Source organism: Sturnus vulgaris, chromosome 6 (genome assembly GCF_052056855.1).
Source record: "Sturnus vulgaris isolate bStuVul1 chromosome 6, bStuVul1.hap1, whole genome shotgun sequence".
Taxonomy (NCBI): domain Eukaryota; kingdom Metazoa; phylum Chordata; class Aves; order Passeriformes; family Sturnidae; genus Sturnus; species Sturnus vulgaris.
In genome coordinates this window covers 22,337,046-22,362,327 of record NC_142248.1, presented here as the reverse complement: position 1 = coordinate 22,362,327, position 25,282 = coordinate 22,337,046, and the positions used below count along the sequence as shown (strand labels likewise).

General features: G+C 37.4%; 1 protein-coding gene across 4 annotated transcripts in view; it reads right to left on the bottom strand.

Annotated features, from left to right (window-relative positions):
- Positions 1 to 25,282, bottom strand: part of NPAS3 (neuronal PAS domain protein 3) — a 592,150-nt gene that overhangs the window by 483,098 nt on the left and 83,770 nt on the right. For 2 of the 4 annotated variants that reach the window (XM_088167275.1, XM_088167276.1), the window contains one exon: positions 24,247 to 24,336. The exons of the other annotated variants lie outside the window; for them this stretch is intronic. In XM_088167275.1, coding sequence (XP_088023401.1) covers positions 24,247 to 24,336 — 90 coding nt within the window. The remainder of the gene's footprint in view (positions 1 to 24,246; positions 24,337 to 25,282) is intronic. 4 annotated transcript variants of the gene reach the window in all.

Sequence of the window (25,282 nt, the reverse complement as noted above, 5' to 3'; positions counted from 1 at the left end):
TTATAGGTATGACTTTATAATCATTATGAAGTGGTCAGAGAGGTTTTAACGCCCAACTCATGCAACAAGCCAACAAGGAACTCTCTTCAGCTGGCATGAGAAGCTATTTAAATAAATCTCCACTCTAGAGTTGCTTCACTGCTTAATGCTATTCTATTCCCAAAATACTGAGAGAGTCATAGGGAAAAATCTAATGTCTGTAAGCACCAAGGGTTTTTTGAACTTGAAGTATTTACTCTAAGCTCTTTAAAAATAGATTTAGAGATGACAACTGCAGCATGCAATAGCATGTATATTGATGCCAGGGACTAAAAACAAATGAGGTATCTCATTACCTTGCATTTTCTGTGATCTAAGTCAACACTTGCCTCAAAATCCTTGCCTTATAAAGACTGATTTCTATTTGAAATTATGACTGATTATTGAAAAAGATGATGAAAAACTTCCTTTTGTGCTAAGCTTGATGAAAATTATTATTTTATATGATATAGGAATATTTATAATGACGTTAGGAAACTACGTTCTCTAAGTATTTCAGTGGACAAAGGATTGAGACTCACAGCTTCCAAGACAGCCTTTCTAATGGCCATTCCTCAAGGTACAGACAGCTAAGCAGCAATATAATGTAGTTGGTACCATTTGCTATGACCTTCTACCAGTTCAGTGCATAATAACAAAGTTACAGATGACTACAAAAGAACCTGCAAGCATTGTCCCCAAACAAAAAGAACAGGAAATAAACCAACTACACAGATGAACTTACACTAACTTTCTTAGAATGTGAGTGTAACAGGACAGCCTAAACAAAGGGGGGAAAACCCTTCAGTAACAAAAGTATGTCACTCGAGGAGTCAATGTTACACCCTGTCAGACTCTGCAAGTTTTCTGTGTACAGAACTCACAGCAAAGGTAACGGGAGCCATGGGTGTACAGAGTGCAGGACTAGCACCTCCATCTTAAAGAGAAGCTTCACTTCATTATGGCAAACAGTACATTCCTGCTTTGTCTCTTCTGTCCTGAGATGCAGCATTTCTCCAGAAAACTGACAGTTCAAGACCTCCTGGGTGCATTAGTCTGGTCCTCAATTTGCCTTTCCTATTAGCTAAGCTTCTGAAGAATCATTACCCCTGCACCATCTATCCCAACGCAGATACTAGAGCAGCTTCTCTTTTGTTAAGTACATTGCAATATTTCTACTACCTTCTTAAAAACTGGAATTGGAGGGAAATTAACTTGTATTTATTGCACAATTATATTCATAGTACATAGAGCAGTAATAGATGACCACAGAACATGTTATTCCAAAAAATACCAAAAGCAGTGATTAAAGATGGGTCTTCTTTTTGAATTTAGTCTGAGCTTTGTACTGCTAGCAGCTTATGGGAATTAATGTATGAGTCCAATCTGAAAGTTATGAATTCAGAAAAGTGTACATGCACATATCTATATATTCCTTCAAAAACAAATGAACAAATAAAATAGTTAGAATGATTGACAATTAAAAAAAAAATAACCTAAATGTTACCACAGAGGTTGTTTTCTCCAATTTTAAGAGGTTTTATATTCTATTACAATAAACTAGCACCTACTTGTTATATAAAATACTGCTACATTTTGAATCTACATCTCCAAAAATCTTTCTACTCTCTTAAATTTACTATCAACAAATAAAGTGATTGGTACTTCTGTGACCTACATTAAAAACCATCAACTTAATGTGAGCGAATTACCAGTTAATCATCAGAGTAAACAAAAGTCTATCAAAAAATTGTATTGAAGTGCAATACATATTACATTGCTAAATATTACTGCAATCATCTACACAAAAATCATCTTTTTGTTCTTTATTCATTAATAATCACACTCTCAGACAAATATTTTGCATAAAATTAACATAATACATCTATATTTCTTTTCACTTTTGACAAAAGTAACGATTTTTTGGTTTCTAATATTACAGCATATACTTTATCCAGGGGAATGACTGAATGCAAAGACACAGTGCTGGGGTTTTTCTAATTCATGCTCTCCATGTTTAATATTTTTCTACCGTTATTGAAATTTAAATTGAAAAGGCTTGGTATTGTCCACAGCAGAGACCTAGTTCTAACCACAGTATGCCTATCACTAGCAAACTAAAATTGAGGCCCTGCCCTTGGCCCTGGGGCTTAATCTCTGGGTAATGCTGGAAATGTTGTTCCATGCATGGATTAGCAAATTAAAAGAAGTTACAAACCTCTGTTGTGACTTGTCTAACTCCTGCAGTCCCTAGATCATCATCCACAGAACTAGGCTTAGCTGTTTCGAAAAGACACGGTAGGAAAAAGCAAATTGACAAAGATTTCTACAAACTACAAGTGGGAACTATCCATGCCAAAACCCAAGGCCACAGTGGTAAATATGCACAAGCGTTTAATTCAGAATTAATATATAATTTTTAAAACTATCAGTTCCTTTTGTCAAATATAACTGGTTTGATTTAATAAAAAAAATGACAAAAGCTCCTATGACCATCTACCAAGCTAGATATATGCCATTATTTAGAAATTATCTAATAACGATTGCTATAAAACAAATTAATCCATTTTTTCCCTGTAAGTGTTGAAAAGTTGATATTCACTTCAAGGTTTCTGTAATTTTGTTTGCATCACAATGTTTTAGCAGAATATTCAAATTGGTTAGCCTCTTATATTGCACCAAACACAAACTTTGTGGATGTTTTTATTAAAACTGTGATACTTATTGATCTCAAAATAGATGCAGGTATAATAACTATTATTATTATTTGCTTATTAGATGCAAATTTTCTCTAAAAACAATAACATATACTCAATTTAGAACTTTTTATTTTGCTAACTATTTTCAAGGGAATAAACGTCCTCCAGCAACTTTCTAAACAATGTTCTCTTCAAAGAAGCATGCATTACTATCTTAACAAGTAGACAAAAGTAAAATAAATGAATATTCATATATTCTCTGAATATTTGAGTAAGTGAGGATATTCAGGCAGCTTAATGTTATGCACCTGATTAATTTGTTTGGGAGGATGCAACATTATATAGGCTCTTACGATATTGACTATAAACCCCTTATGTTCGTATATAAACAAAATTTAACATTTCAAGTACAAAGTTGCCCAGTTTCTTAATATTAGTTAATTCACTGTCCAGCTTTTCTGCAAAGGAGCTGCTGTATTTTAAAGAGAAATAAATATTTGCTTGAAATTCATGAGAATCACGACATGTATTTATCTCTGTTCTAAAGTAACTTCACCCACGCACCAGCTGCACTAGTATCCAGATCAAGTTTGAGGAACTCAAACGAAGCTGAAACACCACTATCTTGCCATAATCCTGAAACATCAAAAACTGCAGGAAGCAAAGTAAATTTCAGTGTAACTGGTGAAATACCCCAGCCAGTCACCCCATGACTTTTCTGGGATGAAAGACCATCTCTGACTGCTGCTGTTATGTCCAGCAAACATGAGTGTGGCTGAAGGTATCTCTAGCCTGATGGAAACATGCTCTTTCTCACTAGTGGCATGGCCCCAACAGATAACAATTGTTTTTTGTTTGGCAGGGATGGTAGTAACATGGATCAGTAATGCCACAGGCTGGCTGCTCAGATGACTTTAAGGACAGAAGGAAGACTCCTCCAAAAAAAAAAAAAAAAACCCCAAAAAAAAACCAGAGAGCACCTGGCAAGACTACATCTACCCAGACACACGAGCATCATTAGCTAATCAAGACCATGCTCAAGACAGACACACAAGACACTATGCACAGGAGGTGTAAGAAGGGTTGGGAAAGAGTACATGCTTGGCCGTTCCTCCCAACAATTTAATTTTGTGCACGGATTTTGTGCAGTGATTACAATTAAGAGTCTTTCACTGCCTCTGACAATAACCTAGCATTTATTAATTTCCTCTTCCGGTACAAGGATCAGTAAAACAACTGGAGATTGGTGGCAAAATTTCAGATGGAAAAAACTAAACCAGGATTATAACAAAGTCTGGAAAGGCTAACTAAAGTAAAACATATTCTGGTGGTTTTGTTTGGGTTTTTTTTGCCCAGACCATCCACTTATAAATAAAGAGCATCCAGCATTTCCTTAAAGTATGTTATAAGTAATGATAGCGAGAGCAAAACATAGCTAAACAGTTCTGGAAGTGTATTTACAAGCCAGACTTGACCTAATGAGTGCCAATGATTTCTACATTCTGTTACTCAGTTATGCTTCTTGTCTGATCTACACAAACCACTTGAGGTGCAGAAGGCAATTCAGCACCCAAACTCACTCCAGCCACTGCTTTTTTTCTGCAGAGCTCCAGCAAGGATCCAGTCTGCAAGCACTAAGATGCTGATTCTGCAATACTGTTGTCTTTTTCCTAGGAAGTAGCCCAGGACCACCAAGTCATTTCCCACAGGCCATCCAGGAGCCATCAGATGCTAATGGGTTTTAGTTTCCACCCACCTGGGCTGCATTCAAACTTGTGACCTAAGGTGAAGGTCTCCACATCCCATTACCAAACCCTCAAGCCATTTAGTATCCTCATGTAGTAAGCTTTTCCCACTACATAAAGTCAAGGGACTGTAAAGAGCTGCCTATATCTGAAATCTGTTCTCAAGCACATGGTCAGTCAAAGCCTTTTGATACAACTACAGTATTTCAGGTATTAAACTGGCTGAATATTTTTCAATCAATACTAAAAGCTCTGAGAAAGGAGAAAATAGATAAAATGTAAAATACAGCATTACGCCATAAAATCTGAAATTAATTTCATATATCTCTAAATTTAAATACTGATATTAACGGATATTAAATGTCTGCATGGTCCTATTAAAAAAAGATCAGCAGGAATTTGAAAATGTTAAGTGTTTCCAACAACATCAGTATTATTATCAAGACATTAAAATATATTTATTTTTAATAAATTAAAGACCAAGATACACGTAAATTACATGTTTAGCACTTAATGATGGATTCACATACAGTGTATATTCTGTTCACTAATGTTAGACTTTTTAATACACAGTTTAAAATATTAGAAAGTGTAAATTATCTTGTGTTAAATATGCCAAGTACTTCAGAAGTGTTAATTAATGTATTATTAAAGGAGTTTTTAGGAGGAGTGAGAAGATATTTTAAGAACTACGAGTTTTGACTAGAGTAAATGCACATATATTTGCAACTAGTTTAACAATTTAATAAAAAGGATCTTGTACTAAATAATATAAAAGAGCTTTTTGGGGGTGGGATTTTATGTTTTCTGGTTTTATTTGGTTTTCCTTAAATAAACATACCAAATACTTTGCTAGGTTAAAAAGACTTTCAGTGTAACACTCAGCCTTGAATTAATCAGATAAAGATGAAAGTGAAGAATTTTGCCACCAGTGTTTCTTACTTAACTCACTCAGTTATGCCTTTCAGCTTGGTATATTTTATATGAAGGATATCTTGTTAAAACAACTGTTGAAGGCAAGTCATGTCGTATCAGCCATACACCATACCCTGTGGGAGCTCAAATATTCCAAAATCTATGTTAATATAATCCTGCCACACAATTCTACTACAGAAATACAGCAGGTTTTTAGTGACATGCAAGACTTCATATAAGTACCACATTATCTGTATGTCTTCCAGAAATGAGGTAAAGCCTTCACAAGGATTATACTGATTCAATTTAGGAAGGTAAAAATTATTAACAAGCACTATGATATAGCTTAGTAAGTGATTCTAATCTCTATTTATTAACGAACAAGGAGGCTGCATTTCTCCATGCAGTTTCCAGTAGTGTAGGGCTGCTGCAGGACAGTAATACTCTGGCTCAGGAGACAAATGCAACTTCTCAACAGGGGTTTGCAGCTTTCTAATGCAAGATTTACTATGCATTACACTATGTGCTTCAAAATGGCTTTAAAAAATACATTGCTTCTTGCCTATCTAAATCTTTTGTGTGTGTTTTGCCCTGGTCACAAAGACTAAATGCAACTGCTAGGACATCCAGAATCTCTTTTGGAATACTCTTTCAGAGACAGAGTAATACATATTGTAGGGTTTTGAACCTCAAAAAAGCTTTCACTGAAAAAGTAACCAAAATGGGACTACAGGGGATACAACAGAGCTTATGTTTTGAAGTACATAAGTTGTCCACTTCCCCCACGAATGCACTGAGAATTCCAATGTTACAGAGACCAGAAAAGTGGAGACAGAAACTATCATGAGGATGCTTAAGAATTTTAGTAAGCTAGTCAATTAGAAGTCCTTTCCAAGAAAGTATAATTTTATTATTTGGGTTAGACATCAAACCAATTTTTTTAAATTGGGAAAAACCTATATTGAAAAAAGAACCAAAAAACAAAACAGCACTTTGCAAAGTCAATTCTCCTGTTTAGCCAGGCCACTCTGCAGCCTGACATTCAACTCTTTGACTGTATTTTTCAAAATATTTTCTCTTTACTGACAGAAGTTGCTATAAAAAATTCTTCTCAGCATCTAGCTGATGATTGACAGTGGGGCCAGAGAGACTGCAGTAGGCTTAAGCAAGGAAAAAGAGCCATAGCTGTGCCACAGTGATGAAGCAGAACAATGTTTTCACACAATAATACAATCACAGAATACGCTGAGTTGGAGGGGACCCACAAGAATCATGAGTTCTGCACAGAACCATCCCCAACCATCACACCATGAGCCCAAGACTGCTGTCCAAACTCTGCTTGAACTCTATCATGCTTGGTGCTGTGATCACTTCTCTGGGGAGCCTGTTCCAGTGCCCAGCTCTGAGTGAAAAACCTTTTCCTAATAATCCATCTTAAACCTCCGACAGAGCTTCAGGCCATTCCCCTGGGTCCTGTCACTGTCACCACACAGAGATCAGTGCCTGCCCCTTCTCTTCCCCTTCTCATGAGGAAGCTGCAACTGCAATGAGGTCTTCTCTACAGACCTGAACATACCAAGTGACCTCAGACACTCCTCACACTGCTTCCCCTCCAGGCCCTTCACCATCTTCATTGCCCTCCTTTGGATGCTCTCTAACAGCTTAAATATTGTGTGTATATATTTATACTGTGGTATCCCAAATTGCTCCCAGCACTGGAGGTGAGGCTGCCCCAGCTCAGAGCAGAGCAGGACAATCCCCTCCCTTGCCTGGCTGTGATGCTGTGCCTGATGTCCCCAGGACAGGGTTGGCCCTCCTGGCTGCCAGGGCACTGCTGGCTCAGATTCAACTTTCTGTCAACCAGGACCCCCAGGTCCCTTTCCACACTGCTGCTTTCCAGTGTCTCATTTCTCAGTCTGTTCATACATCCAGGGTTGCCCCATCCCAAGATGCACATTTCCTCCAGTTTTGGCACACCATTCTATCATTCATCTCTGAAAAGCCTGGATTTTTCCTTTCCTTCTTCCAAGTTAGTTCAGAACGAGCTCCTGTGCTAGAACGCCTTTTCCCCTCTGGGATAGGTGCATCCCATCAGATGTAAGTAGACCAAGTATTGAGTAGATTTTCCCATTGTCAACAAAACCAACATTTTACAGCTGATACCAACCTGAGAACCATCCATTGACCTGACAGATCTGTTTATCCTTATCGATATTATTCAGTGTTACTGGAAGAACCAATGAAATCACTACCTGTGCTCCTGTTCCCTTCACCAACTGTCCCAGGGCCTGAAACTCTCTTTTGATTGCACTCAGGCTTCTCTTTGTTATTTTGCACTGCTAGTTGGAACTATCAATAATGGACAGTATTCAGAGAACCTTATTAGACCATAGAGTTTTCCAGTAATCTCTCTTATCAGAGCCACTGGGAGACAGCAGAATTCTCTGTGAGGTGGGTATGTTCTGCGTATTGGATCCCCCATTCCCCTTAGAAAGAAGTTTCCTCTTACAAATACCCTTCTTTTCCTGCTAACAGAGGAAGTCTTGTTGCCAGGCACAGGTAGTGTTGTTATAGGAGGCCCCATCATCTCAAAAAGACCTTTCTCCACCTCATCAGTTGTCTGGCCTTCTAGTTCCAGAGCTTCACACCTGCTATAGAAGCTACCAGTCCTACTTGTCAAATTCTGAGAAGGACGAGGAACCTTCTTCATGGTACATGCAGTGACCTGCTTCCAGCCAGTCCCTTGGCTAAAGGTGATTTGACAGATTACCCTGCAGGGTTCTGAGCCCATCTGCTTCCCTACTACAGTGCAGGTTCAAGACTCCTGAGAGCCCTGAGACTATAGCAGCTCTTAAAATAAGTGGTCTTTCTCACCTGGTCACTTAATAACTACGTAACCTGTTCACTTCTTCCTGCAGCTCCTTCACCTGCTGACAAAGCTCCTCCCCCACAGCACACCTTCTGCAAAAGAACAGTTCGTCAGCCCCAGCCTCCTGAAGAGGCATCAGACACTCCTGACAACCTGAGACCTGGAGAGCTACATCTCCCATCAGCAGGGCTGGCTGGCTGGAGGCCTCTGACATAACATGGGCAGATAAAAACACAGTCAGGACATGTTCCTGACACAAAAGAATGAAAGAACACTAATGATGCAATAATAAGCAGAATACTAAAATGAAAGTCTAGAAAGACAATGTAAATAAAAACCAGAAAGATTCCATCATCATTTCCTAAAATGTTTGAATGAAAAAGAAGCAAATCCACTAGATCTGATAACTCTATACATTTTCCAGTATACCATAGTATATATCTAGGACCCAAATTTTGAAGTCACAAAAAGCTGATTTCCCTGCCATTTTGTTTCTGATATTCCAAATTTTAAATCAACCAAATATTCTGGTTTTAGATCATAAACTGATTTCAGCCACTAGCCAGACAATGAATTTTTATCAAAATCATGGTATATTGAATCAAAAATCAGCCACAACCATTCTGCAGTAAACACGGGTAAGTTGGGTGTTTAAAACCAGCTAATAACAAGTAATTACAGGACTTATAATAATAAATCTGATAGTCTTGGATCAGATTTGAATACTTTTGCCATTAAAACACCTACATTTTTTCTGTCTAGGGAAGAATAAAACGCCACTACATGAGGAAGCCTTTCTTCACCCAAAAGAACTCCAGAAAACCCCACAGCAAAAACCTCAAAAACCCAGAGAAGCCACAAAACAGTGTTTCAGTCCGTTGTTATGGAAAGGATGAAGTGCCTTAACCAAGTGCTCCTCTGCTGTGTCCTGATTGACTCTGCAACTGAGAATGCAATTAGCTACTTGCATTGAGCAGTTAAATCTCTCCATAAGTGATTTCTAGATGGATATGGAACTCAGAGGCCTTGTTTTGTTTTCCAGAAATGTTACAACTGCAATCAGCACATCTTTGTATCTGAACAATCTGTAAAATCTTAACAGAAACTGGCACACAAAATCTTTCCATATCTGATCCATAACACCATAGCAGCCATGGAAGACTTCTTTTCTCACATCTAGGTATTGTGTTTAGGTTTCGCTACATCCATAAACTTTTAAGCCTCCTCTACTCTGAGAAAAGTCTATTATTTTCTTTCATGATTTTGCTGGCACAATGACTAGGCATGGACCTTCCTGGCTCCCCCTCCACAACAAACTATTCTATTCTTTTAAGACAACGCCAGCCCTTCTCTCCAGCTGTCAGGAGCAGAAGCAAAGAGCATGAACACCTGTAGTTTTGACCTCATCCTTTCCAGTATACACAAGCTGAAACAAAAGATATACTAATTTTTCCATGTATTCCAAAGTACCCTTTACTTTCCTAGCACACAAGGCTGTGGGCAATAGAGCTCTTAAGTTTCCCCATCACCCCTGAGAATTGCTTGAGCGTCAAGCAGTACCCTTTGAGGACCACAGGACTGTCCACGCCTGCCTCTGTCCCCTCACCAACACGACAGCCAGCCACTGCCTGTGCTATTATTTTCCACCACATTTCTTCTGCTTCAGCTGACTTGCAGCTAACCAGGGATCCTGCCCCTGGACCTTGCACAAGTTTCATTTGTCTCAGAAAGCATGTTACCCATTCAACCCTCTCAAGTCCATGCCAGTGTCCCTGGCTCCACAGTTTTAAAGAATTGGAGTTAACAGATGCCCTTTTGTCTACTCTTCTGAGCTCTCTTCGTACAGGCAAGCTATGAATCAAAGAGGAATTATTTAACTTTTCTGTCATACATGTTTGTGTGTCCCTGAATAAATATACGTGTGCACACCAGTGTGACAACCAAACTCACACGTCTGCAGACAGAATTAGCTACGCAGTGCAAGCTACAGACTCAAGTGGTGATCCACCCACATATCCAGACGGTACTCATCCTAAATACCTAGTTATTTACACTGAATTTCTAAATTGCAAACAGTGAACTGCCTTCCATCACTTATCCTTCATCAAATATTCTTTGATGAACATGCTAGAGAAATTTTATATAGCCTTATTTTAACTACATTATGACAAACAGCTAGGGAAAGAGACTTGGCAAAATGCTACTGTTTCAACCAGGATTTTATGCACCCAGGAATTACCGACTGTGCAAGACACAAGGCAAATAAGAGGCCAGTCTTATGGCAACTGAAATAGTAGCTGCTATTACCTTTAACTATCTAATAAAGACCTATTTATCTCCAGGAAGATAGATCTTATTGAATTTGTATTAAATCAAATATTCTTCTGGCAATTTGACAAAAGAATTTCTGGAAAAGTCACCCAATTATTCTGGTAGGAACTAGGAAGTGTAAGTGTGACAGCACTTTTCGTTTCAAGAAATATTACTGAGAGAGAAAGCAGATTGTTGGGGTTTAAGGACATGGAAGACTTTAAATGGCAGGGGGAAAAAAGAAAAATGGAAATTATTCAAAGTATTCAGACTTTTTTCTTAACTTCTTGAAAGACGGTGGGTATAAGGTGAAAGGGGTTAAAAAAGGCTCTGAGAAAAAACATGCACTACACACAAAAATTGTTATCATACAGCAGAACATGTTTTGAGAAAATTGGGTCATACATATACAAATGAAGGGTGTATTTTTCATCTGACTAGAACAAGGATAAAAAAACAGCATGATTTTCACATTTTAAATCTGCTTTCAGATATACCACTGGAAAACCACTTGCCGAAAAATATCTGTAAGCAATAGCATGATAGTTCATTCTGCTGCAATCTGTTTTTTCACTGGTGCGGTGAAAAATTACAACTCTGACCTAAATTCTCATATGTTTATTGAGAGGATTGTTCACTACCATATAACAAACATAGTAACACCAGTATTTATTTTTTAACTAGTATTTTTTTGGGTCCCTTGCATCTGAGACCATAATCAAATTACATTGAACAGTTCCCCAGTTACCTTCCTGCTTTCATTATATTTACTTGTTTTCACCTGGCAGAGACTGTTTGCAGTGTGAGCTGGAATGCATACTGTGGTTTCCCAAACACAAGCCTAAAGCCAGGGGAAACACTGTTGGAAGTGACAGGTACATTAAAACCACTACCAGGCACTGATCTCCCCATCCAAGCACTCCATAAAGCTCTACAGTGGATGTCCATGCCCCAACAAAGAATGCAGCCATCTTTCTGGGGCTGGAGGTTAAGAAACAGTGAGTACAAGCAGTGGTAGAGGAAGCTATGGGGATTGCAATGAATATTTAGTAATATAGGTTAGTAGTGGGGAGAACTTCAATATCAAAACATAAGCATGAAGCGGGGGAAGGAAACAGTTAATTCTGATTTATAGTTACTACTGCATTTGGCCTAAAATAAAATAACTTTCTATTCTTAATGTCATCTTGCTACCTTCATGCAATATGCAATACCTCAACTCAACTCAAACTATGTTTTCATTCTAATGCAGATATAAAATTTTGCTTAAACATAGCAATAAAGGGCCGATATTTGCATATATTGGATTTGGTCATCCAAACTGAATTTAGTTGTTTGTCAATCAAAAATACCTATGCATAAGAGTCATCAAAGCAAGTCAAAATAAAAAGTCATAAATATTGTATTGTGGGTACTAACAGAAGACATGATAGCCATCACTAAGAACTTATTTACTTTAATGTTTACAAACTAGTCTTAGATAAGAACATGGGAAAAGTTAAAACAATATCAATCTAGAAGAAGCTACATACCAAAATGAATTTTATTACATTTCACCAAACCACCAACTTATCAAATATGTATCTGTAAAGAGGTCTTACCTTTACAGCAAGTGCACTTGGAACATGCAGAGCATCAAGTCTTAGAGCAGAGGAGCCCTTGTAAACCTTTACTTCACCTCTGCAGAGCCTGACATTGAACAGCATTTTCTGCTACACTCCAGCTCATTGCAAACATCCCAACAGCACATGGGTTGAGTGTTGATTGACATTCAGGAGTGAGACCACACACATCCGGACCAGCAAGAAGTAAAAGAAAACAACAGAACTCTCACTTGCAACCATGAACATATTGCTGCTGTGCCACCAAGCCCCTGTACAGATATTTGCAGGATCTGTTCAGCCAGTGCTAACTATCCCTTGAAAAGCATCCAGCTCAGGAGGCTCTACAAGCCTGGAAGCTCTGAGAAGGTCACAGCCTCCTTAAACTTTTCTTAAGAAAAAAGGGACTTATTCTAATAAAAACCAATGCATGAAGAGTCAGCCAATTCCCACATAAAAATTCTCTAAAAATCTGTACAACATGATATTTGGTCCCCCTTTTTTCTGAATTCTTAAAAGATTCTAAGAGGAGAGTCTCCCTCAAATTAAGGCAGACAATCTATCCCTTGGTTTTAAGCTAAAATAGATTGGTGTAAGCTAATGGGATAGATAAATAGTTCATTGCTTGGACTAGTTTTCTTCTTGTGAAATAGACATTGCCGCAGGAATGCATCAAAATATCTAAGCAAGATAAAATAAAAAATTTGAAGTGTAGAAAATTCAGGAAAGTTAATATCATTTTCTACATTTTGGAATGTATTTCATTCCATTAGTGACAATGTCAACAATTGGATTTCAGCTTAACCTTCAAAATACCTCCTAGATCTGGAGCGGTTGATTAGCTCTTCTTTTGACATCACACAAATTCCTTTTTTTTTTTTTTTTATAACTTTCAAAGTGAGGAGGTGAGGTAAAAATAAGTCAACATCAACAATGGAAAAATCCCTATCTAATTAAGTTGCCTTAACCTGTTTAGTAGATTTAAGAGCTTTTGCTTTACACAGTACTAGGATCCCATAAGATACAAATCTACCAGCTGTGAACTTCACAGCCATTCAGTAGTACTCCTTTATGGATGATTATCTGATTCCATGCCTTTTCCAGCAATTTCAATGCCACAGTCACCACTGATGCTGATGCACGGTCTGGATACATGCTTGATGCTCCCCAGAGAGATATGAATCAGAGCTGTCTCAGTCACGCTGGGTCCAGCATGTAACACAACCATCACCAGTAATCAGCAGCAATGCAGCAGCTCTAAAAGCTGCTGCCCCAGGAAGCAAGAAGGCCTCCTGCTATGACAACCATAAAATGCTCCCTTAAGCATAAGATCTAGGTGTTGCCCACAGCACACAGCAAGGCATTGTGCCTGACTAGATTCTGATTGCCAGGCTTTTCACTGCAATATTCGTTGAGAGATTTTAAGGGGGTTAAAAAGATCAGAATACTTTTGGAAAGTTTTTGTTTACATCATTTGATTTCAAGGCAAAGGAGATAAACCATGTGAGATTTAGCACTGTCACAATCAGGCAAATCACACCATAAGAGGATTCTATGGCGACCAAAACTGAAATAAGTAAAATATGTCAAGCAACTCAGAAGATTAGGTTTCTCACCCTTAATGCAAGTCTACAACAAGAATATCTGAAACGACAAAAAGTTTAATTATATTATGAAAAATAGGATTGATTTTTAAATGCAGTACAGCTCCTGAGTCTCTTTATCCCAATGATTATTCACTACAGAGTCAAGGAGCAACTAATGTCCCTTCAAATTCTACAATAGGAGTCTTATTTTGTTGAGCTCTGAAATCAAGAATAGTGAATTACTAAAATCAGATGAGGTTGACATTAGGAGCATTTTGCCAATAGAGCAATCTTGATACACCACTGTGGCAAAGCACTAAGCATGTAATCAGCTATATCAGCAAAGATCAGCTTTAGACTCATAGAGGGAACTCATCACTTTTGAGCAAAACAAGTAATATCAGTAAAAGAACAGTTTTGCAAGTAAAATAGTATATGTGTAGAGGTCTCTACTGATGGATCTTGGTCCAATTGGGATACTACATCACTTAGATAACTCCAACTGATCAAGCTATACCAAAATATACTGTAGACTTGGCTTGTATTCTGCTCTTCATCTTAGTTCAGTATTGCCCTCTGTACTACTGAATAACAAAACCCATTCAACCTGCCAAGTTAGCAAAATATGAATGTCCTTTTTAGTATAACATCTAGTTCAAGATGTAGAGCACGGCAGCAGTCTTGATGCAAAGAAAATACTGCTAGACAAAGCAATGGTGCATGCTATACCACAGCAAGTTACCACCAATCCATTGATCAGTACTGGTCACTGATTACACGGGTGACAGGCTGCCTAGTGTACAGCCCAGTGAAGAGAGTGTCTGCAACCCTGTGGCACCCGGGACTACCAGGCTGCCAAACTCACTGCACCCTGCAGTTTAACTGGTTAAACAAAGTCTTTTACAGCTTGAAAATCTTTGTGCTCTCTCCCTGTACCTGGACCAACTATATTTGCTCACTGAGAATTGCCAGTGGAGAGCACTTCCAGAAATGACTGAATTTCTACAGGGGAAAGAGTAGCTGCACAACAGCCCCTTTCTTCCAGCCATGTGAAGCAGGACATAGAGTGGCTTACATGAAAGGACATGCAGTAGGGGACAGTGACAAACACCAGCTTCTCCTAACACTGCAATGACCTTAGAGGTAGCAAAAGTAATAACCATAACTAATGAAGTCCAGTGTAGTCACAAGGCTTGCAGGACTAGTGCCCCAGGCAGTAAATGAGTCACTGAAATTTAGCAAGACAGTGGAAAACTGTAGAGGAGGCTTCTAGGCAAGGAGATAATTGATCAATGTATTGAAATTCAGCAGCCTAAGACCTGCACAAAGATGTGTACAGATCCTGGCTGTGAGTCAGCTGTGGCAGAAACACACTGCACTGTCACAGCTAGCTACGGACAGCTACACGAAATTAATTCATTCAACTGCTGCTCCGTTCCCCACAGTCCATTTAGCTGACTTTTGTGCGGAGGTACGGGAATTTCACCTTTTATATAGATGCAGCTGGAAAGACCACATGCAAATTATTCCCAGTACACAACACGTACTCTAAGTAGTGCAACCTGATTAAATAGTACATGATACAGCATCTTAAACTCCTCTGCATCACAGTCTGTAATCTCAAAGATGGCACAGACCCAATATCACTTATGAACCCGTAAGACAAAGTTCAATGCAACTATAACAGGCAAAGCTATCTTCTTTCATGGGTCTCCCGTTGCTCAACGTGCAGAAAATTTGCAGTGTGACAAACTATGTCTTTGCTTCTTGTTGACCAAACTTTTTGTTTGGTATTCACAAGAAATTTATTCTTGATTTACCAGAAATTGAGGGCAAATCCTAATTATATAATTTTTAGTTCATATGGTACTGTGGTTTTCTTGATATTTGTTGTTTTGGGGTTGGGGGGGGTTATTAGCTTTTTGGAACAATAATAGAGAATCACTTCATGCCTAAAACAATTAAAATTTGTCACCTTCCTATTGCACTCAGGTAGAATTATGCTTTATGCTTCATTGTCTTTTTCCTTAAAATCACTGAATTTTCTTTCTTTTCAAAAGTGTGTGCTCTGTGTGTTTGCATATATGCACATGTGTATGTGTGAACATGGAACTTTTAAGACCACTAACACCTGATGAATATCTGTACAACAACAAAATAAAATTTTACAGAATGCAATGCAAATCTTGACATGATACAGACTTTGCTAAATATTCACATGTTTTAACTGGAGCACTATGTGTCTTAAAGGGAAAGCAAGTCAGTATTAAATACTTTAAATTGACTATAGCTATCACTATCATAATGGAATTTTAGCATGTTTACGGCAACAGTTTCTTACAAATAAGTTCAAAGTTTAGCTATATGGCTGTATCTGGATATGAAATGAGAGCTGTGTCACTTTTGCATCATAAAACCCTATGGACAAGTAGAAAAAATTATTGATTGTTAAATAACAATTCAAGCCTTAAAATTAGGCAAGATACAGCACTGTGTGAAGGGCTTCTAAGTAGCCAAATAAAAACCCCAATATTTAGAATATGATTTTGAGATTCCCATTTTGGGAGGTGGAAGAAAAATGAAGAATGAAATGTTAACCAAAAGGTACATCTTTAGTAAACTCTGAAGTTTTTTCCATAAAGCCTTATGCTTGCTGATTTCATCATTTCATCTCCTAGTCATCTGAAAAACACATGTAGTTCTCGTTCTAAATAAAAGCACCATTTGGAAAAGAAATTAAAAATAATTCATTAAGGAAGAAAACGAATATGAAAGATTTTAGAGTTTCCAAAAACGATCTATTTCCTCTTTCTAGATAAACACAGTCACTAAATTTGCTAACCATTTGCAAATAATTTAGCTTTGTTTCCAGAAATAGCTTTCAAAAAGAAAAAAAAAAAAAAAAAAAAAAAGAAAAAGAAAAAAAAAAGGAATTCACTAGTAGCCATCACTATAAACACACACATTTTCAAAGGAGAATTGTCTCTGTATTTCAACAACATCACTATGCGAAACAAGGCTCACATTACTTGAAAGAAGGCTGCAGCCATCTCATACTGCTGCAAGTAAAGAGTGTGCTCATGACTCACTGCCCCTGCCTGGTTGCAACTCATCAGTGCCGGCAGCCCTAATCTGCTCCCAGACATTATGACCAGCAGCTCTGATATATGGATTAGATCTACCCCAAGTACTCCGTGCAGGGAAAGAACTCCATGAGCCCTTTATTCCCCACGGAGTACCTGTGCAGGAGAATAAATCAGTGATATGAAAGAAAACATGAAATCCTTCCCAGTAAAATTTGCAGATGACACAAAAGATAATAAAATGGTAAATACCCGGGAGTTGTCAGTTCCACAGATTGCATGGCAGCCTGGGCTCACCTGAATAAGATGTGTTTTAACACAGCTGAGCACAAAGCTGTCTATCTCATAACTAAGAGCACACATTCCAAACAAAGACAATATAATAAGCTAGAAAGAGGCATATGGATGATGGTGGATAACCAAATTAATATTAACCTACAGTGCAATACCCTGGCTAGAGAAGTGAAAAAGATTCTTTGATGTACAAGGAAGTAAACACGGAGTAGCAATAGGAAAGGATTCTATAAATCACTAGCGATGTTGAGAGAGAGAATCTTTCTGTTTCAAACAGCATGTAACGACATGGTTCTAGCTTATATCTCTGATTCCCAAGCATTCCCACAGGAACAACTAAAGGACTATACTAGTATTCAAACTAGAAAGCCTTAATCAGCTACAAGAAGCACTCAAATTCTAGAAAACTTGACTACTAAAAAATGAGAAATCCATGTCAAAGAGGAGGATAAATGATTACTGGTTTACTATCTACAGATATTTAAATGGAGGGGTGGGAGGAAATGAAGAGTATCATGAATATTAAAGGAGAACTTTTCAGCTTCTTAAAGCTGGATTTCGCATACTTCTGCTACACAAATTAGAAAAATTCAGACAGAAAATAGGGTACCAATACTTCACAAATAGTAAGCACTGTTCATCTAAAGAGAAGCAGGATTTTCTTTCATCTGAAGTTTTTATAATAAGTATTTTCCTTCTAAAAAGAAGCAGAACTTGCAAGACTATGCCAATATTTTATATTGTTATTTTAAAGCAGATGAAGACAAAAAGTTGGAACTCTATCATTCAAAAGCATACTTAAAATGCTCCAGGACAGCTTTGTTACTGCAACTCCTGCCACTTACTTGAGCTTTGCAGCAGTATTTAGCTAGCTCCTTATATTTGTCAGACAATTATTTCCCCTTTCCCAAGTTATGGAATGATCACTTAAGTGGTTAGTAAGCCAAATGAACTGCTCACTCCTTTCCCAAGTCATGTTTTGGATATACTTGGTATTAATGCTTCTGTATTTGTGCAAAGCAGCAAGTTACTGAAAGAACATGGGAAAAGGGAAACCTTGCTGAATACACAGAATAGCTCAGTCACAGATAATTTGAATTGATCTTTCCATTTCTGAAACCAGCAATATGACTTGTGAAAAAGAAAAAAAGCAAACCTCAAAATCACACAAAAAAAAAAAACCTTCAAAAAGCCCCGTGAAACAAACAACACAAAAAAGACCCGTTCATATCTGAAATGAGAAAGAAATGCAAAAGCAATTTCAGTACAATATAAAAACAACCTGTCTTGACAGGGAATTAGCAAACTGTGACTAATACCGTATTGAAAGGGTGTGGTTACAGGACCTGAGGACCCAGATAGTTTAATGAAGGTAATTGCCTAATTCATCAATTGACCACTACCAAATTTACTTCAGAATCTGACTCAGAATATATATTAAAATTTGATACTGCAAAGATTAAGTGAATCTTCAAAATTTGTACTGAATTATAGACTGAACAGTATTTTGTAAACCTAAATATGGTTTACTTGTCCTATACTTTTCAGTGGAAGAAAATTTTCAGGTAGCATGTATGCACCACACCTTTGGGCTACATCCCATTAATCTCAAAGTAAAACTTTAAAGCCAGTGCAACATCTAACTGCATCAAAATATGACACAATTTCTGTTACTAAAAAATTATATTTTTGAGTGCTGTTCTCTCAAATGCTCCAATCAGCCAAGGATTAGAAGTTCAACTTAATACTAGCCAGTGATCATTAATCATTTTAAAGTACCACAGCTAATCTCATTTCTTACCCAGAGAAAGCCCACTCATGTCTTGCACATAAGGGAGACGTTGGCTTACTTTTGAATATGTTTTAAATTTGGTTAATGGCACTTTTTCTCTTCCTGCAAAAGACTTCTAGAACATCTCAGAACACAGAACCCACAGATATGCTCAATGTTACACAAAGGCAAGAGCAAACATAGGCAGTGGTAACAGGGATAAAGTTTTTCCAGGCAGTTTCACACGGAGACTGTAAGGATCAGTTGTCTTATGTTAAAAGCCTGTCACATGAGTATAGCAGTGGCTTCCCTGCCTTTTGCTGATAGAGAATGAATTGGGTTATAAGCTTCCAATATTTTCTGAGAGCTCAAATTTATGAAGAGGAGATATCTAGAATCTTCTTCAAATACACCTATTAAATTCACATTGTGAGAAGTAAAATCAAGCTGTGAAGTGATAGAACGTTGCTGCAAAGTGAAATCCACTGCAGAAGAAGATGTGGCCTCTCCTTCCTGTTTTACTAGAGCAGAGCAAACTAAATAGCAGCTTCTACAGCTGTTCACTCAAGTTATCCCCTAAACATGGGACCCTGAAGCCATTGTTGGAAAAAATACTCCCGTACCCTACAGCATTAACCTGATTGGCAGCCCTGTTTACATGTTATATGTTTTTCCTGGAGCTAAAATAATTGTTTAAGATCAGTGTATTTTTTCCTTAGCTATATAGGATCAGATGAGTCACAACATACAAAGAAAAATTTTGAAAAGTCTTATGTCCTTCTAAGGCAATTATGTGCAGCACCACAACTAAGAAACAAGGTGGAGAAAAATAGCAATTGCTCAGCCATCATCAGCCTTTGTATGTTGCTTAAATGACCATACTGACCTGAACCAGCAGGCCCAGCTGCCAAGGGGGCAACTGAGGGTTCTAACCCACTTTGACAAAGACACAGCTCTCCATTTGGAGCCACTAACTCCTCTTCTGCAGGGTTGTTATAGCTTTGTCCACATTAAGGGGATGATGGGCACTACAGACCACTTCAAGTACCCATCATCCCTTGTTCTGCACCTGATTGAATTCCCTCGCTAAAACCCCAGGAGAGCCAGGCAAAAGGTTTATATTTTCATTTGTGTTGACTAGTATGGTCATTAGATTTCTCATGTATGCAAACCAATCCTGATCTTGTTATATCAATCTGATAAATATATAAATATGAATTCAAGCCTTTAGAGGCTGAATGGAATAGCTGAGGCTTGCACTTCCTTTTCGCATTTGTAGAAAGATTTATGTCTTTGATTCAACATGGAGTCCGACAGGAGCTCAGTTTGGTCTACCAAGTTTGGATGTTTCGAGCATTTACAGGCTCAGGATGAAAATGTGTATGTAACCAAGCTACACCTTACAGGACAGGTTGCTCCCCTTAGACTGAAATCACTGAGCCTTCTTTCTATGTTCATTTCACTAACTTGCTGAGAAACAAAAAGAGCTAATAAGACCATAGCTTTATTTGTGGGATTTAAATGAACTAAGTATTTTCCTTATATATATATCACACGCTCTTGATGTCAGAAGAAATAGAGTAGTGTAGGACTCTCTCCTGTCCTCTATGTTCCTGAAGAGAGACATGACCTTTTAAGTCTCCTTAATATGGACAGGACAAAGTAAGGTAGAGATGATTCTTCCACCCTTGCTTGGGAGATAACACACAACAGCCACACAGGTGATACTCTGAAGGCTCTTTTTTGAAGTGCTTCCAGGCTGAGAACAAAAAAATCCTGAGATATCCCCTGCTTGTACTCGACAGCTCCCCTGCAAACAAGCAAAACCGCTCTTTTTTGACATGCCAGTATTCTTTGTAATTTAGCAACGAATAAAACGAGAGCATGGGCAAGTAGCTCTGCTTTGTTCACTGTTTGACACGCCATAAAGGTGAGGAAGAGTGCAAACCAGGGTTGTCTGAGCAAGTAGAAGAAAGATTTTTCAATCTGGGCAGAGGGAAAAGCCTTGGCAGTTTGGTTATAGTGAAGTAGTTAGAACTGAAGAAGAAATATCTCTTTTGTTGTCAGTTTTGTTTGACATGACAAAAGAAGAGCCTGGACATAACATGCTACAGCTGGGGGGACTGGAAAAGGAGAAATATTCAGGACTTGATAGACCTATATTCCACACCAGTAACTGATAGGCCTCTGGTTTTACCTCCCTAGCTTGAGACAAGTCCCTACCACTTGTGAACATAGGAATTATTTTTAATGATTTTGAAGATTACTTTAGATCTTTTAAAAGAGCATATTTACATGTTTAATGACTTTAAAAAAAATTCCATGAGCCCACAGCAACCAAGGTGTGGGACAATGCAGGAGGGGAGGAATCTGTTATCTTTTCCCACCATCTTCTGAAATTATATATTCCACTTTATTGCAAGCAAGGGGTCCAGCAGCAACTATGAGACTCGGTTGCAAGAATATCATAAAGAGTCTAGAAAAATCTGTGTAATGATATTTACTATTTTGCCCATTTTATATATATTAGCTAACATAATTAGGCCAGCTCCTCAAGAACTTGTGCCACAAAAAACTTTCTGCAATTCTTTTTTGTTAATAGTACTAGAATATATCTATTAATCCATACTTTTAAGTACTTTTATCAATGGCTATTTCCAGTAATTATCAGCACTAAAATTTGCCTATAAATGCTAGTTCCCCAAATGTTTTCTGAAAAGTATTTTTGGCATAGAAGGTCATAGGTGGTATGATCCTTTAAAATTTTTACAGAAAGGATCAGAATATCTCAATTTCAGCTGCTAAGTAGCTTCACAAAAAACACTTTTATCAGGTACACACTTAAGCATAAATCCTGCATAATACTTCTTTTAATTTTAAAATTAGTAGAGGGAAAAAAGTCAAGCTCCAAAATCCATGATTCTCCGTCCCGTCCTGGTCTCTCTGGCCACCCCTTAAAATTCCTTTAGCTTTCAGAATAAGCAGTTTGCTGCTTTGTGCCCAGCCCAGAAATTATCCTGCATGAGAAAGGAGTCACACAGCCATTTCTGTTGACAGCTAGTGGCATTTTTAGATCCATTCTTCCTGTCCCAACCTAATCAGGGGAGAGGCTAAGCATATGAGATGCACATGAACATCTAGTACCAAATGTTCATGTCTTGAAGCACTAGAGTAAAGGCTTTCAAAGTGTTATGAAAATAGTTTGATTTTTTTGTTTTTGTCTTGATTAGTGACCAGTTTTCAGCAACTTCTTATATTTCTGGAAATAAATTACTATGGTAATAAATTACAAAAAACATCCATTGGGAAGAAGACAGAAAGAATGCCTGAGACACCTTAAGCAGAGTGGAAGAAGAACCAAGAGAAAATTTCACTAATCAAAAAGGACTCTATATCTTCTCCAGAAATATCTAGCTGTTAGCTTTCCAAAGTAATCCATGATTTTTACAGGCAAGGTAAACTGGGCTCTAATACTTCATAATTCACATTTCAGGAATAACAAAACATATCAAAATCAACACTGTTTCACGGCTAGTCTGATTTTTGCACTTTGCCTTTTTCCTAAAAAGGTTAATTTGCCAATTTTTATTTGCAGTTGCAAATAAAATAGGAGCATCAATTATTTCATTTTGTGGGCAGCAAGCTAGCTAATTTTAAGTATATTGACAATAAATTATATCTAACTTAAAAAAAACCAAAATCAAGATAATCAACTATATTGCAGCATTGAATGAAGCCATCACCGTGCTTAACACTCATGACAAACTGTGCCAAATTTTCTTATTTCCACAAAGTTTCAAAATCTTGAAGTTGTTCTAAAAACTGATATAAATATTGCACAACAAATCTGTTTCATACGTTTAAATAAATGAATATATTTTTATGCTTACTGAATTTACAAGAGAAGCAAAATCACTGAAATTAAGTTCTGTGGTGACATTTAAAATCATACTAGATGTAGACTGCTTCAGTTACCCTGGACACTGCCATTATTTAGAGAGATAGAAAGGAAAAGCCCTGAAAAATTCAAAAAGTTCAGAAAGTATTTATAGCTATGGAAATCAAGAATAAGTCATATCTCACACCAAAAGTAGCCATTCACAAAAAAAAAAAAAAAAAAAAGCCGAGCAAGAGGTCAGATTTTCATTTTGGCTCACCAAGTTACACTGATGCTGCAATTATTTTGATAAATCTAGATTTCTCTTTTCCTCTCACTTCTGTGAACCAAAACGATAGTCTTCATTTACATCGAAGTAACAGCTTTTACTGATGTGGCTGTACCTATTACTAAGAGAAAAGATTCAGGAAACAAGCAGCAGGTTATAGAATCAAAAGAGGGAATGAGAGAATATGATCTAAAAATCTGGAATGAGTATGACTGCCCTTGCCAAAGAAACATTTTGTTTTAATGCAAAGTACAACGAATTTTTAGAATTTAAGGCATTAGTGGAAAATGAAATGTTATACAAAGAATGATAATGGTAACACTGGTATACAAAACAGGAATATAGTTGGAGCATGAAAAGCAAACACTAAGTGACAGAATGCAGTTTCAAAATCCAGTGAGATAACAGAGAATTCATAATGCATTTGCAATATATTAATACAAAATAATCTGCAACGCACCTGTCAATTATATATTTTTTTATTCTATGTTGAAATAGATAATTAAATCCTTATTGCAGTAAAATAGAAACTTCACTGCTCACAAAACTAGCAGAAGTCAAGCCCTTTGCTTTTGCCTGCCCAGAGCAATAGCATTTTTGTCAAAAGCACCAGTAATGATCTTGAGTTACGCACAAAAGCACGCTCTGTTAGGGCAACGGACAAAGGCAAATGACTGCAAAGAAAGAGGACTCAACTTCAATTTAACTGTCCTGTAAGGTACATACTAATTAGCTGCAAAGCTATGAAATCCTAGCTAGCATGTTAAGTCTGCTACATGACAGTATAATTTGACTTCTTAAAGGATTATGCAAATTACAACTCATCATTCCATTACATGACTGAAAAAAAGTGACAGCTAATTTATACATAACACACCTTTCAAATCCCTAAGATGTGAAGCACCTGTGCAATACATTTTGCCTAGATTTTCTAGCGTGTACACTCTTGTTTATTGCACCGTACAGAAGCATATCTAAGAGATTTAGTAAAGTCTTAGGGTTTTTTATTTTCTTTTTGGCTTTCAGAGCACAATCCCAAAGAATTAAACAACATACTTGTGTCCCTGCTGTAGAGGTTTTGCACACAAGAAGTGTACGGTTTCAACACACGTGTAATTTCGGAATAGCAGGAGAGCACGAGCACTAAATGCACGAGCTAGAGGCAAGACTCACACAGATTTCAACATACTTCTGGTAGGTAGATTCACAGTAGATTCCGTCATATCGGTAGATTTTCCTACATTCTGATTGGTTGGGCAGAGGATGCTGGACAGTTATTCTGTAGAGGCATCAAAAACAGATAGACATGACTAGAGGATCTCTACAGGTAACTGTAATGCAGGACAAATCAGTATGTTGAAATTGATTTTTTAAATTTTATTTTTAAATTAAATGCCTTTCTGATCTCTTTAAATCAACTGCCTTGTGCACATAACACCCACAGTTTCCACTTTTCAAAATTTGCACTGAGAGTAAACTAAACTTTAATTCTCCACAAGAATAGTGTTTTTTCCCCATCAAATAAAAGTGGAAGAGGTATGGAATTTTATAAATCAAGCTGATATTTCACATAGTTAGTATATATACAGTAGTGCTTATAAAATTGATTATTTATTGTTTACTGTTGCAATCCTTCCTCAGGCAGAACATTCATTTATGTCAGCTGGGAGTTTGTCCAGACAAAGACCAAATAACCCTCCAATTTAAAATGTCAATAGCAATTCTCACATTTGCACAGAATGAGGATGTTGTGGTATTATGAGGACTGTGATTGAAGGTGCTCAGCACCATCTGAATAATGCCATATGTTCTCGGATCAACTGAAAGAAAATGAAAGTGATTGGCAGCAATCAGGAGGTGCGCAGCATCTTGTAAAATCAGGCCCTAAAAGATTTGTCAATCATTCTCTTTTCATCCCTCCCCAGCTCCCCATTAGCAGAAAATATAATTTGGCTATAAAAATTCAATGTTGTTTTTAAAATATACTTGGGAATTGCACACAAAACAGTACCCACCAATTTTCTTTTTTCCTCCCTCTTTTCTAGAATAAAAACACATTTTAGATGCTTTTGTATCTTCCACAAATTAATACTTTTTCCCTTATAATTTAATGGTATTTCACTGGAGTAAGGATAAATTTGAGAAACTACAGATTTTTCAAACATTGAATTTTAGGCTGTGGATTTTAAAAAATAAATATTCTAATAAGTCGAGAATTATTTTGT